This window comes from Aphis gossypii, chromosome 2 (genome assembly GCF_020184175.1).
Source record: "Aphis gossypii isolate Hap1 chromosome 2, ASM2018417v2, whole genome shotgun sequence".
In the NCBI taxonomy this organism is placed as follows: Eukaryota; Metazoa; Arthropoda; class Insecta; order Hemiptera; family Aphididae; genus Aphis; species Aphis gossypii.
In genome coordinates, this window is record NC_065531.1 from 68,576,935 (window position 1) to 68,589,259 (window position 12,325).

General features: G+C 33.5%; 1 protein-coding gene across 2 annotated transcripts in view; it reads left to right on the forward strand.

Moving 5' to 3' along the window:
* The window catches only part of LOC114126050 (nuclear hormone receptor FTZ-F1-like), a 62,319-nt gene extending 51,462 nt beyond the window's left edge, over positions 1 to 10,857 (forward strand). For both annotated transcript variants that reach the window (XM_050201907.1, XM_050201908.1), the window contains exons 7-10: positions 5,876 to 6,134; positions 6,365 to 6,465; positions 6,570 to 6,966; positions 7,778 to 10,857. In XM_050201907.1, coding sequence (XP_050057864.1) covers positions 5,876 to 6,134; positions 6,365 to 6,465; positions 6,570 to 6,716 — 507 coding nt within the window. In that variant the 3' untranslated portion in view covers positions 6,717 to 6,966; positions 7,778 to 10,857. The remainder of the gene's footprint in view (positions 1 to 5,875; positions 6,135 to 6,364; positions 6,466 to 6,569; positions 6,967 to 7,777) is intronic.
* The last annotated feature ends 1,468 nt before the right edge of the window (positions 10,858 to 12,325 follow it).

The following is a 12,325-nucleotide window of genomic DNA, read 5'->3' on the forward strand; positions in this document are numbered from 1 at the left end:
ATGATTTTGAGTATAATATAGTCACTCGTATTATACGTGTGTATAATACACGTCTATAATATTTTAACCGTGGTATAACGATGATAATCGAGTATTATATTGCCGTGTCATAATGACGTTTATACATATTATATATGTATTATAATCGAGTTTTATATTAGAGTTGTTAAATGAGAGTCGGTTATTTTAACGTAAAAAACTTTTCTGCATTTTTTTTCGTCCAAAGGTCGGCTTACCCTATATTTTGCGTGATGTATACGGAAGGGTAGGAAGTACATATTGTCTCTGGGGAGTTTTCGTCGAAAATGGGAAATGCTTGGCGGCCTCCATCAGAGCGACAAAAAAATAACACTTTTTATACATAATATATAATAATATATTTTTATAATTCGATGTTATTCATGTATAATATTATAATCGTATAATATGTCGTTTACGCTCGCAGTCGAGGGGAGGTGGTCGGACATTATTAAGCCATCGTGTAGGCGACACCGGGGGTTAAACGTTCGCAGAGGGGTGCAGTTTGCAACTAGGTTAATTTGGTTGTGTACGGTAGGTCATGGTCAGGCCAGGGATCGATCTTTGTCGGGCGCGGGTGGGAAGGGATATACGTCATCGCGTATGTGCGCGTGCGCGAGTCCGCGAGTGTGTGTGTCTGTAGGTCGCCCAAGACGCCTGTACTTCGCTATACATATACATAGTATCGTGTCCCATTTATTACGATACTATTATTATAAACGCTTCGTTTTTTATTCGATAGGGCTTGTGCAATATTATTTGCCAGTTAGACGCATTCCGGTCGATGAGTTTTTATTTCCGTTATTATAATATTATTATTATTGTTTTTTTGGTTTCCATGTGAAAACCTTAAACTGTTCTCCTCCTCTTCGTCTTTTTTCGCGTCTTCTCCTCCGTCGTCTACGTTTTTATTTATTTTTTTGTTCGCAAAGGGCTTCGTTTATATTTTTCGCCGATTGTGTTTGTTCGCGCGCCAAATAACGCGAGACGTATATAAATATAATATATATATATAATACGACCCACCCGACACCCCTCACGCGTTATACCGATTATATCGCTAACAACGTCGCCGCCGCGCTGTTCCGATGACCTATTTTTCGGGGTTGCCAAAAAAAAAAAAAAAAAACAGAATAAGTTTAAGGATTGGACTCGCAAATACTCGCGGCCCCCGTCTATACGTCCGCCAATTAAATATTATTATTGTCTATACGTGTCGGGTCTTATAATATTATTTATTTGTCTTTTCGGCAACAGGACGGCGTCTATTCTCTCAGATATCACAGATATCAACTTCCCGCGCCATATTATGCTTACAATGAGTTATAAATGCACTCTTCAAGTTCATTGTTTTCTGCGACGACCGCGGGTTAAGAACACTTGTGTGTGTGTGTGTTTGTGTATCTGTTATATTTATACTTAGAAATAACAATAATAGAAAAACGCGTGTACACGCTGTTTTTAGTGTAAATATTAAGTGTCGTGAACCTAATGCCAATTTTTGTCACCTTGAAATCGACGATGCTCTTCTGACTATAAACGCAGTCGACGAACAATATAAAAAGGGGGGGAAATATCACACACATGCTCACGCTGCACGCGGAAGTGCCGAAGAAAAAACTACCTATAACAACATAATATATATAATATCAACATCACGGTGGACACTGACTCCGTCGTTCCATACACAGGCAACTGCTACTATTGTAGTTTATTTTTTACCCGAAGTTCATCGGCCCGAGATTTGTTTAGTATTTCATTAAACGCGTGTTATTATTATTATTATTATTGATATTATTATCGTGTGTAGTGTGTGCCCTTGTGTCGCGTCGCGCCGTATACAAGCGACTATAAGGCGATATGTCCAATCAGACTATACACGTGGGTTTCGGATTCGTTCGTTTTTCCCACCCTTTGATATATTATATTATATAATAATTATAATATTGCGATCCCGAGTTGTGCCGTATAAATCGCACGGCGGTGACATGTTTACGCCAAACACAATTAATGTATATAAGTAGATACTTAATATCCACATTCACATGACGTGTTCTGTGTCATGCTATCCTTTCCTCGTTATTCATTTAAATATTATAAAACGTATAGTAATAATGCTGCGAGAAAGATTTTTTTCCTAAGTATTATCAAACTCTAGTGTCGTTTCTACCTCAATAAATCGTCCACACCTGTTATATAATTCCTATTTAGTACAACGCGCTACGCACACATTATGTAGGTATACTTATTATTGCGCTGATGTGCACTAATAAATCGTGAATTTATTGTTTTAATAAATAATCAAAAATATTGAATATATATATTGTGATGCATTTAGGGATGTGCGCAGAATACAATCATCGAGACGATTTGCTGCTGTAAATCGTTTGTTGATTACGCAATTTAATTTTTTTAATTTAACAAATACCTACATAATAATGTAATATATGCGTTGTGTTGTTGTGTAACATTTGATCAAATCTATTGTTTCTCGATTTTACCGATTCGAATAGTAAGATCTTCAAATAAATCTTTATAATTATAATAATATAATATCTTATGAGTATAAGATAAAATATTTAAATCCACAATATACTTGAAACACCCACACACCCACCTGTAGATTGCGGTTGATCCGAGGGTGGCTACATGCGAATCTCATCCAAACCTCATTTTTTTTTTATGCTCAACTACATTACAGCCACGATTTGAGAACGAACCGTGGGCAACGTGTTTAAACTTTTGCGTGACCAACTCATTAACAGAAGAATTAGCCTGTAAATATCACAATCATGTCTCGTTATGTGCATCACGTCACGATCCCGCGTGGCGTGGTGTTGACACGTACACTTATATATTATATTATAGTCCAACCGGTTGTCCGATAAGTTTCTGTAATTATTATCATACGCCACTCTGACGTTCAGACGTGCACTTTTTTTCCCGGTGCAGCTGCACTCGCCGCGTACAGCGTTGTGTCTACTACGCGCGATGATGCTCAGAGATTATACTTTGGCGTAGTATATGTATATCGACATAATAATATAATATGGGTGCAGTGCAGACGGCTGCGGCCGGGAGTTTTCTTGACGTCATTATAAGACAAAAAAAAAAAGAATAATTTTTAAAATGATGTCATGCACGAGTTTTGATCGTTTCGATACATTTTATAACACTTATTGTTGCTACTCATCGGTACGTAATATCGTGTATAATAGCAAAATATTCCAACGTCTACGACGATACACACGATGCAATATACCTACGTACGTATGTGATATCGCAATTTCACTGATATTAAAAAAAAAAACTATATTATTATGTATAACGCGCGTAGGTAACGATAATAAAACGTACTCCCATGTTACGTCGTCGTCGTTGTTTATTATTATTATTATTGTATATAGTTTTTTTTGGCGTGTATCCAGTACGCCACATGTCAAATGTCCCATTTTTACGATTACAAGGTTCTCGTGGATTAATAAAATCAGCGGGAACGCGTTCTAACGATATATTATTGTGTGTGTATATATAACAACACCTATGTAGCGTATATAAAATATTATATTAAAAATAGACATGGTGGCCAACCCTATATAATGAAAAAAAAAATAATGATGATGACGGCGATGATTAGGCACGCTGCACTGCAGGTCTCGATGGTAATATCGAGCGTTGTACGTTCTCGTCCTGCCGTGGAAATACCTCGCTTTATACTGCCGTGGTACGATGGCGTCGTTTTTCTTACGGCGGCGTATCGGATTTTCCACGCGCGCGTACGAGTGAAATCGCCGGCATTGGCCTTGAGCTTCAAGGTTCTATCCTGCGGTGAAAGCGGAAAACGCAGATGAGACGGAGTGTATAAAAAAAAAAAATTAAGACTCACGTAATAACGCGCGTAACGCATTACTGTATTAAGTTATTTTTAAAACCTTTTTTTTTTCTTTTCGGATTTTCTCGCACCGACCGCGACGACGACTACAACTACTGACACAGAGTATAACGGGTGGAATGTTAATTTGTACCAAGACGTAATAGCAGCACTTTGTAGAATTAATATATAAATTAGCGGTTCTTAACCTTTTTATATCCGAGTTCTGTCTCTATATACGTTTTGAAAATTTCTATATATATATATCTATTATTTGATCTTATAACTTAATTTTTTTGTTTATTAAAAAATGAATACGTTGTTTTCATTTCTGCGGGGAGGAGTCTTTTGTTAAAAAAGCTGCGTAGCATAAAAATTTAATCATTTAATGTACAAAAGTAAAGTGAAATACTTATACAATTATTATGATTTATATATTTCACAATCGGTTTTGTTTTAATAACGAACGAGGACTTCAATATATGTTATTTATTCTTAAAATATTCTGTACGTCCAATTTATTTCGATGTTTATTTTTTGAATATAATAATAAGTAGGAAAATGTATTTTTTACACAGACGTATCCACATGAAAAATAAAGGATTAGAATCCAGTAAGGTTTGTGCGGACAACGCCGATATTCAATATTATGTAAATAACGATTTCAGTTTTTCTATTAATCGAGATTACCTTTGATTATCGTTTATATCGTGAGCTTTTCACGAGTCACAGGTTGAGAAACACTGGACTAAAGATGGCTGTTTTGTTATTGTTGTTATTGAAGTAATAGTAGTTATTTTGTTATAGTCGTGGTCGTTGTATAGTGTTAGTGTTAGTAGTAGTAGTAGTAGAAGTAGTATAGTAACTATATATAGCAGTTGTAGTGTAATAGTAATCGTCGTCTTGTGTGTACGTCTCGGACTCTGACGAGAATATATAAAAACGAAATTACCGTCCGACCGAAAACGAGTGCACGCAGTCGTTACGGATTTATATACGTATATATACCTTATACCTGTATTATACCTATTATTATTATATCATTATTATTACTATTATTATATACCGTGCAGTAGATGTACTATGCATCTATACGTATATATGTATGTATGTATGTGTAATACACTTCTATATACGGCGCAACCACCGCCGTCACAGACTCTTCTTTCACTTTTCAAGGTCTTACGATTCGTTACGCGTAAATGCTGCAAGTAGGTCTGATCATAATATTATACGCTCCGATCGCGCGATGTGCCGTGAATACAACACGCGTACATATTTTTTATACCCGTGTAACGACGATATCGTTGTTAGGTATATGTACATATACCTAGGTATATGTGCGAAGAGAATATCCGCAGCGGCAGCAGCACCAGCAGTGGACAGGGGCGACGGGAATTGATATAAATTTAATCCTATACCCACTACGCGCCATGACCCGTCGTCGTAATCACGGTCGAGCAACAAGACACCACGCGTCCCCGGCATAAGCCCATCATCCCCCTGCAGTATATGATGATGCGTTCAACCCCGCCGCGGTATAACGTTCCGCCGTCTACCGCGGCGGTAGAGGAGATGCCCCGAAGCTGCGATATAATTAATTCTAAGACGCGGCGGCTAAGTACACGCCGTATAATATTAGCCGGTATATAACGCAATATTATGTGCGCATATACAATAAAACGTCATTATCATCGCTCAAACGTGTGAACTTAACGTGCACGGCACTGTTGTTGATTTACGAAGTTATAATGTTATACGTATTATTATTCTGAGATTACCTCTATAATATTATATTAAGCTCATACCCACCAGTCGTCTATGGTATTACGTCGTATCGCCGCCATCGCCGGAAAGATGATATTTCGTATCTGCTCGATTATGTGTATATTATATAAGTTAAAATATTATACTACCTAGGCATATGGTTTTTTTTTTGTTTGTGAATCCGATTTACTAAACGTTATTATTTTTTTTTTTTTCTAGGTTGACGACCAGATGAAACTGTTGCAGCACTCGTGGTCGGACATGCTAGTGTTGGATCACATCCACCAGCACATGCACAACAATCTGGCCAACGAGATCATGTTGCACAACGGGCAAAAGTTCGATCTGCTCGCGCTCGGCCTGCTCGGCGTCACCTCGATGGCCGATTGTTTCGCCCAGGTCATCGACAGGTTACAGGAGCTCAAGTTCGACGTTGGCGATTACATTTGCTTAAAGTTCCTGCTACTGTTGAACCCCGGTAAGTCGTTGTTATTATACAGAAGACGTACATTACTCCCCTCTTATCCACCCACTCGTATACACATGGCTTGTCTAAAGGATTTAAAGATTTAAACGAAACCAGCAATAACGACAGACAATTCGTAGAGTTTAGATCAAATCCTCCGGATCACGTCCTGTGTACCGCGTTTGGTATACTTTAGAAATGACGGGTTTTAACAGTTTTGTTGTTTTTGTTTTCTGCTATAGACGTCAAAGGGATCGGTAACAGTAAACACGTTCACGAAGGTCACGAGCAAGTGTTGAAGGCTTTGTTGGACTATTGCATCACAGCCAACTCTCAAGTACAGGTAAACGAGATTTGAAATAAAATCATCGAAGAATTATATTATATAGATAACATATTTTAGTAACGATCCCACATTTAACGTCTCGATTTTGATCGTTTTTACAGGACAAATTTACCAAGTTGTTGTCCGTGCTACCAGAAATCCATCACATAGCCACCAGGGGCGAGGAGAGTCTCTACTTGAAGCACTGTAGCGGCGGTGCTCCCACGCAGACGTTGCTCATGGAGATGCTGCACGCCAAGCGAAAATAACACACAATTACACAAAATACCTACACACACCACTCACCACCAAAAATATTATATTTATAACAATAATAGCGTACTGTTATTATTAATATAATAATGATAATATATTATTATTATTATATATTTAAATATATATAAACCACACACAACACAACACCATCCCGTACACACTCATACACACACACAAATCGACACCATCTGCAATATGCGAAGAGAAGAGACACGAGCCCGCACTCCTCGCACTCGTTCACACGTAAGAGACTCGTACATTAAATTATTATGATTTTTTTATTATTTTTACCGTCGTCGGAATCATATGTAATATCATAATATTGTTATTATATTATACCTATGATGATATACAACTCTATATATAGCTGTTCATCGGGCGGGCGGCTCGAGTTTAACCCGTTTTCTTTTTATCGCTTGTGGGCCCCGCTACTGGTTTATATCCGACGGTCATCAGACACGAACGAGTGTTATTTATTTGTTTTTTTTTTTATAATAATATGATAATAATAATTGATAACATTAATTCGCGAACCCGTCCGCCGTCCGGTGTCAAGGGGGACTAGTCTCGACTCGTTACACAGCCGTCGTGTTTGTACTACGCCGCGTTCGCGTAATATCCTCGCGACCATCATATTATTATTAACATTATTTACGATGTAAACCGCCTACCTAATAATAATGTATTATACATCGCCAATTAGGCCGGTGATGTTTTTCCACATCGAGACACCGACCGAGTACAAAATCTCCGAATCGTGTCGTTTATATCGAAATCGCGAAATGCAGTCGTAGTGCTCCGCCTACCTACCTATCAACCTATTACGTGTTTATCGCACTGTTATTGTTTTTTTTTTTTATATTATTATTAATGTTTTTATCTAAACGATATTCTGCCGTTCATTTCGGTACACGACCGTCGACGGACAACAAAACGATTCCGTAACTTCCGATAATATAGTCGCCAGCCAATTTTTATTTTGCGACGAAACCGTCTATTGCTTGCTGTCCGTTTTATATGGTGCTTAACCCTAATTTTTTTTTTCTATTTTCAGGGTTGGCCAAATATTTTTAAAGACAAATCCCATCATCGTCTATTTGAGCGACAGCCACGTTACCATGACAACTAAATACATTTTGAGTCATTACAGAGTTACCAACTGATCTCGTCGACAGCGTCATTACACACGTACGCGATGTTGGTCAAAACTACTCGTACACACCACGTACACTGATGTACACATACACCAATACACAATTACACACACTTACACAAATACACACCACATAATTATTAATATTATTTATTTTTAATTATTTAAATTATGTTATTTTTTTTAATTAATTATTATGATACATATATATATATATACCTATATATAAGAAAAGTAATCCTTCCGATGACTAATGAAATAAAAGTGCATAATGTGCGCTCAAAATATCCGATTATTATATTATTAACTATGTTATGTTTAATAGTGCATAATATTATATATTAGAGTATAATGCATATGTATACATATATTTTTATTATGAGCGAAATAGTTTGTACATATATTATGATGATTTTAATGCTTAGCTTAGGTATTTAATGTTTGGTTACCAAATCTCAAAAGGCCAGTAAAAGGAGATGTGCTCAAGGTTAAAAAATATTTAAAAAAAATATATTATTAACAATATAATACAAGCCGTTCAGTTCCTACACACGCTGTTCCAATTTTAAATAAGATATTAATCCGTTATGATATGTTCGGTTTTTTTTCTTCTTTTTATTAATTTGCAGAAATTTTGTTCACGAAAGAGATAAATAAGTGAGAAACATATACAAAGAAAGAATGATTAAAATGAATTATATGTGACAATATTGCTGTTTACAGTATTCGTGTGTTTTATTGTAAATTGCATCATTATTATTAATATTTTTAATTGAAAATTATAAAGATCTTAATGATTCAAATCAATTTACTATATCCGCACACTCAAATTTTGATTCTTTACGATGATTTGTGTAAAAAATAACTGTACCTATACATATTTATTTATGTATATAGTATTTTTAAATATCAATTGAATAAAAATGATTTAACTACCATTGCCTCCACAACAAGAGTACAAAATATTTTTCTAAAACCAATTCGTTATCTTTGTTAACCCCATTAGCTTTAGTTTTACCTTTCAATTTTTTTTTTTTTTTTTTGGGATATTTGGGCATAAAATCACTGATTCGGCATTCGTCTTTTGGATCTTGTTTGAAAAAAAGAAAAACATTCCGTCTAAATGAATTAAATTTAAAAACAAATACCTAAAAACGTTTATTTCATTTTTTTTCTCCTTGTAGAAGGTGATGGACAAGTTAGCGTTCGCCTTATTTTATATTTTATTTCCTCTACAAGTATAATATTATTATAGTTATTATCATATAACATAGTTTCATAGTTGTTTAGACTTAGAGATTTATTTATTTATGCGTGTATACATAGATTTATTGCATATATTATTATTATTATATAATATACCTTTGTGGTTCATAATGTTAGGTGTTAAAAATATTTATTTTAAAACAAATATTGTCGTTAAAAAAAAAAACAATTTTATAAAACACAAGAATGAATGTATGAAACTATGAGTTACCGTTAAATTTTTTTTTTTTTTTTTTGTAAGTAATATTACTATGTACTTGCTCATTGTTTTTCTTTTTCTTATCTTTTCTTTTTCCTTTATTTTTTTTTTTTATTCGTCATTTATGCTTGTATTGTTCGTTTGGTTTGTCACAAGCGTGCGCACACGATATATCCAGACATCATCTCAATATTTGATTGTATAAATTTTCACACGGACTTAATGTCCGATGTGTGTATGTGTATGCGTTTGCGTTAACGCTTCCCAGCCTCTGTCTTCCTTTACATACGCGCCCGAAGCAGTGCGATATCGCTGCAAGTCTTTATCAGTTTTTTTTTTTTTTTTGTTGTTAAATATCGAGAGAAGAAAAGAAAAAAATGTTTGAATTTCGACCAAAGTTCTATAATGTTTCCAGACATATATATATATAATATATGTAACCAATTTTTTTCTCGAAAACTAATAATTTAAAAGAAAATTTAATCATAATTATTAAAAAAAAAAAGCGTCCAGGGTTTTCGTATGAATTCGTGATCAAACATTGTGATTGAATATTTTTTAAATAAAATATATAATGTTATTAATATAATAATACATTTATAAATATATATTTTGGAAGTATATTTCTTAATCTATTTTAAAAGGAAAATACGTTTTATTTTTTGAGATAATGAAATATTTTAAGTTTTTATTATGGTTTTAACACTGTTGGTTCTTTTGTTCTCCATCATTATAATTATTATTATTATTATTATATTATTATTATTATTATATTACTATTATATATTTGGCATCATTATTATTATTATTATTATTATTATCATTATTGTATAATTATATTTTGACCCTCCCTTAAGGTTTTTTTTCAACTTTTAACCGCGCTTAGAATATAAGCTATGTATTTTTATTTTTTATTCCTTAGTTTCGTATTAGTTTTTAAATGAACATTTTATTATGTATATGTATATTATAGATAAGTTACGAGAACGCGAAAAATAAAACATAGATTATGTTTCTCGTTGCTTTGGAATACAATTATAAACACATATTTTTTAAGAAATATGAAAAAAAAAATCCTGTTACCTCAATAAATTCGTTGCGTTTGTACCATATAATATATATAAATAATATATATAAATATATATTATATTATAAATAACATAATTTATACATAAATATAATTTAAGCTAATAATTATTATTATTAAATAAAAAAAAATATAATAAATACCATGTTATTAAGTGTTTTGTGTTTGTATTATCTATTTTTGATGTAAATATAGATTTACGTTTAATTTTATTATTTATGCGATATTTTTTTTTTCATTCAGAACACATTATTTGTCTCGTTAAGACGTTATTATTATTATTATTTTTTAACGAAATTAAAAATAATTTACACGGATAATTAATGGTACAAAATTGTGGTCGAGAATGTTTCTAAAACCTGTTACCAGCGTATTATTTTTATTCGTATTATGTGTATTGATCTTAAAATATAATGTTTATTGATTATATTTGAATTTTTTATTTTATTTATTTATCATTTTTTTTTCTTTGTCATAATACATACTGAACGGCATCGAGGATAATTATTTAGACGTATAGCCACAATTAGGATAAGCGAAATATCGTTATTGTTGAGTGATATTATATAGTTGGATTCGGAGAGAGCTGATTTTTGAGTACTAGCCTAGTGGGTGGGTGGGTGGGGGGATATGTAAGCCAAGGACATTATTATTTTTCTTGTGTTAATAATAATATAACATTATATATTTTTTTTCGGTTAAGATTTTATTATTTCGATAAATGTAATTTTAATTGTTATATATACCTAATACAGTATATACGTTAAAGCTCGGTCCGTCCGTTTTCTTTCCAACACGTCTCTATCGAACCGGCACTACAATAATATGAAATAACGCGTGCAATCGATGCAGATGTGTGCATACGTGATAGGTACTCGTATATTGTGCATTATTCTGCAGCAGTGCACGGTAATGTGATATTATTTTTGAGATATTGCAAGTCGATACGTTGCAGTTGTTATTGTCATCATAATATGATATCGATAGTTCGTCGTCGAAAAGTGGTTATTGGTTGATGGGGGGTGGTGGAAGAGACGAATTTGCGACCATATCGTGCGATGTTTTGATACGGATTCGAGACTGAAAGTGAGTATAGGTACCGCAAGTGTTAGAACACTCGAAAGAGAGGGTTTGGTAACTGTTAATAGGTCGGATGTTTATCATTATCGTTGCGTGCTCATCTATTTGAAAATTTGAATACATATATATGACGAACGGAGAACAAATTTAAGACGGGCGAGTGATGCAAGTGAGCGTAAACGGAAGGATCGCGGCCAATAATATAAACCATATATAAGTAATTATATAAGTATTATGTCAGCTGTATACCTATTACTATCTTATGTCGCACTCGACACCACCGGCCGAAATATTATAATTATTATTATTATTGTTATCGTTATTATTATTATTACTATTATTATTGTACTCGTCGAGCAAAAATTGTTATACTTTTAATATTGTTATAATCGTTTTGTCGTCTCGTCGCATACTATAACGTATAGGTACCTAACTGTAAAATGTATAATAATATTATAACGTCCGTTTTTCGCACGCGTACGATTTGTCGGTTGTGAACTTGTCAACAAATTCAGTACGTGTACGCGATATATTTATACGCCTACGTATATATAATAAGAAAAACGGTTTTGTTCATATGTAATCGTATATACCTCTATACACACGTAATTATATGCATATAGGTACTAATATTATATGTATTTATATATATATGCAGCGTATACGTGTTGCGCTAACCAATATAATATAATATGTTGTAAGTTAAGCAATTAAACGAAAATTAATTGACGTGTTCTGCGTGTAATTATTATTTTATTTTATTATTATTACCCATTCCAATTTTTTATTTTTTTTTTGCATTCGTTATGAGTTTCGT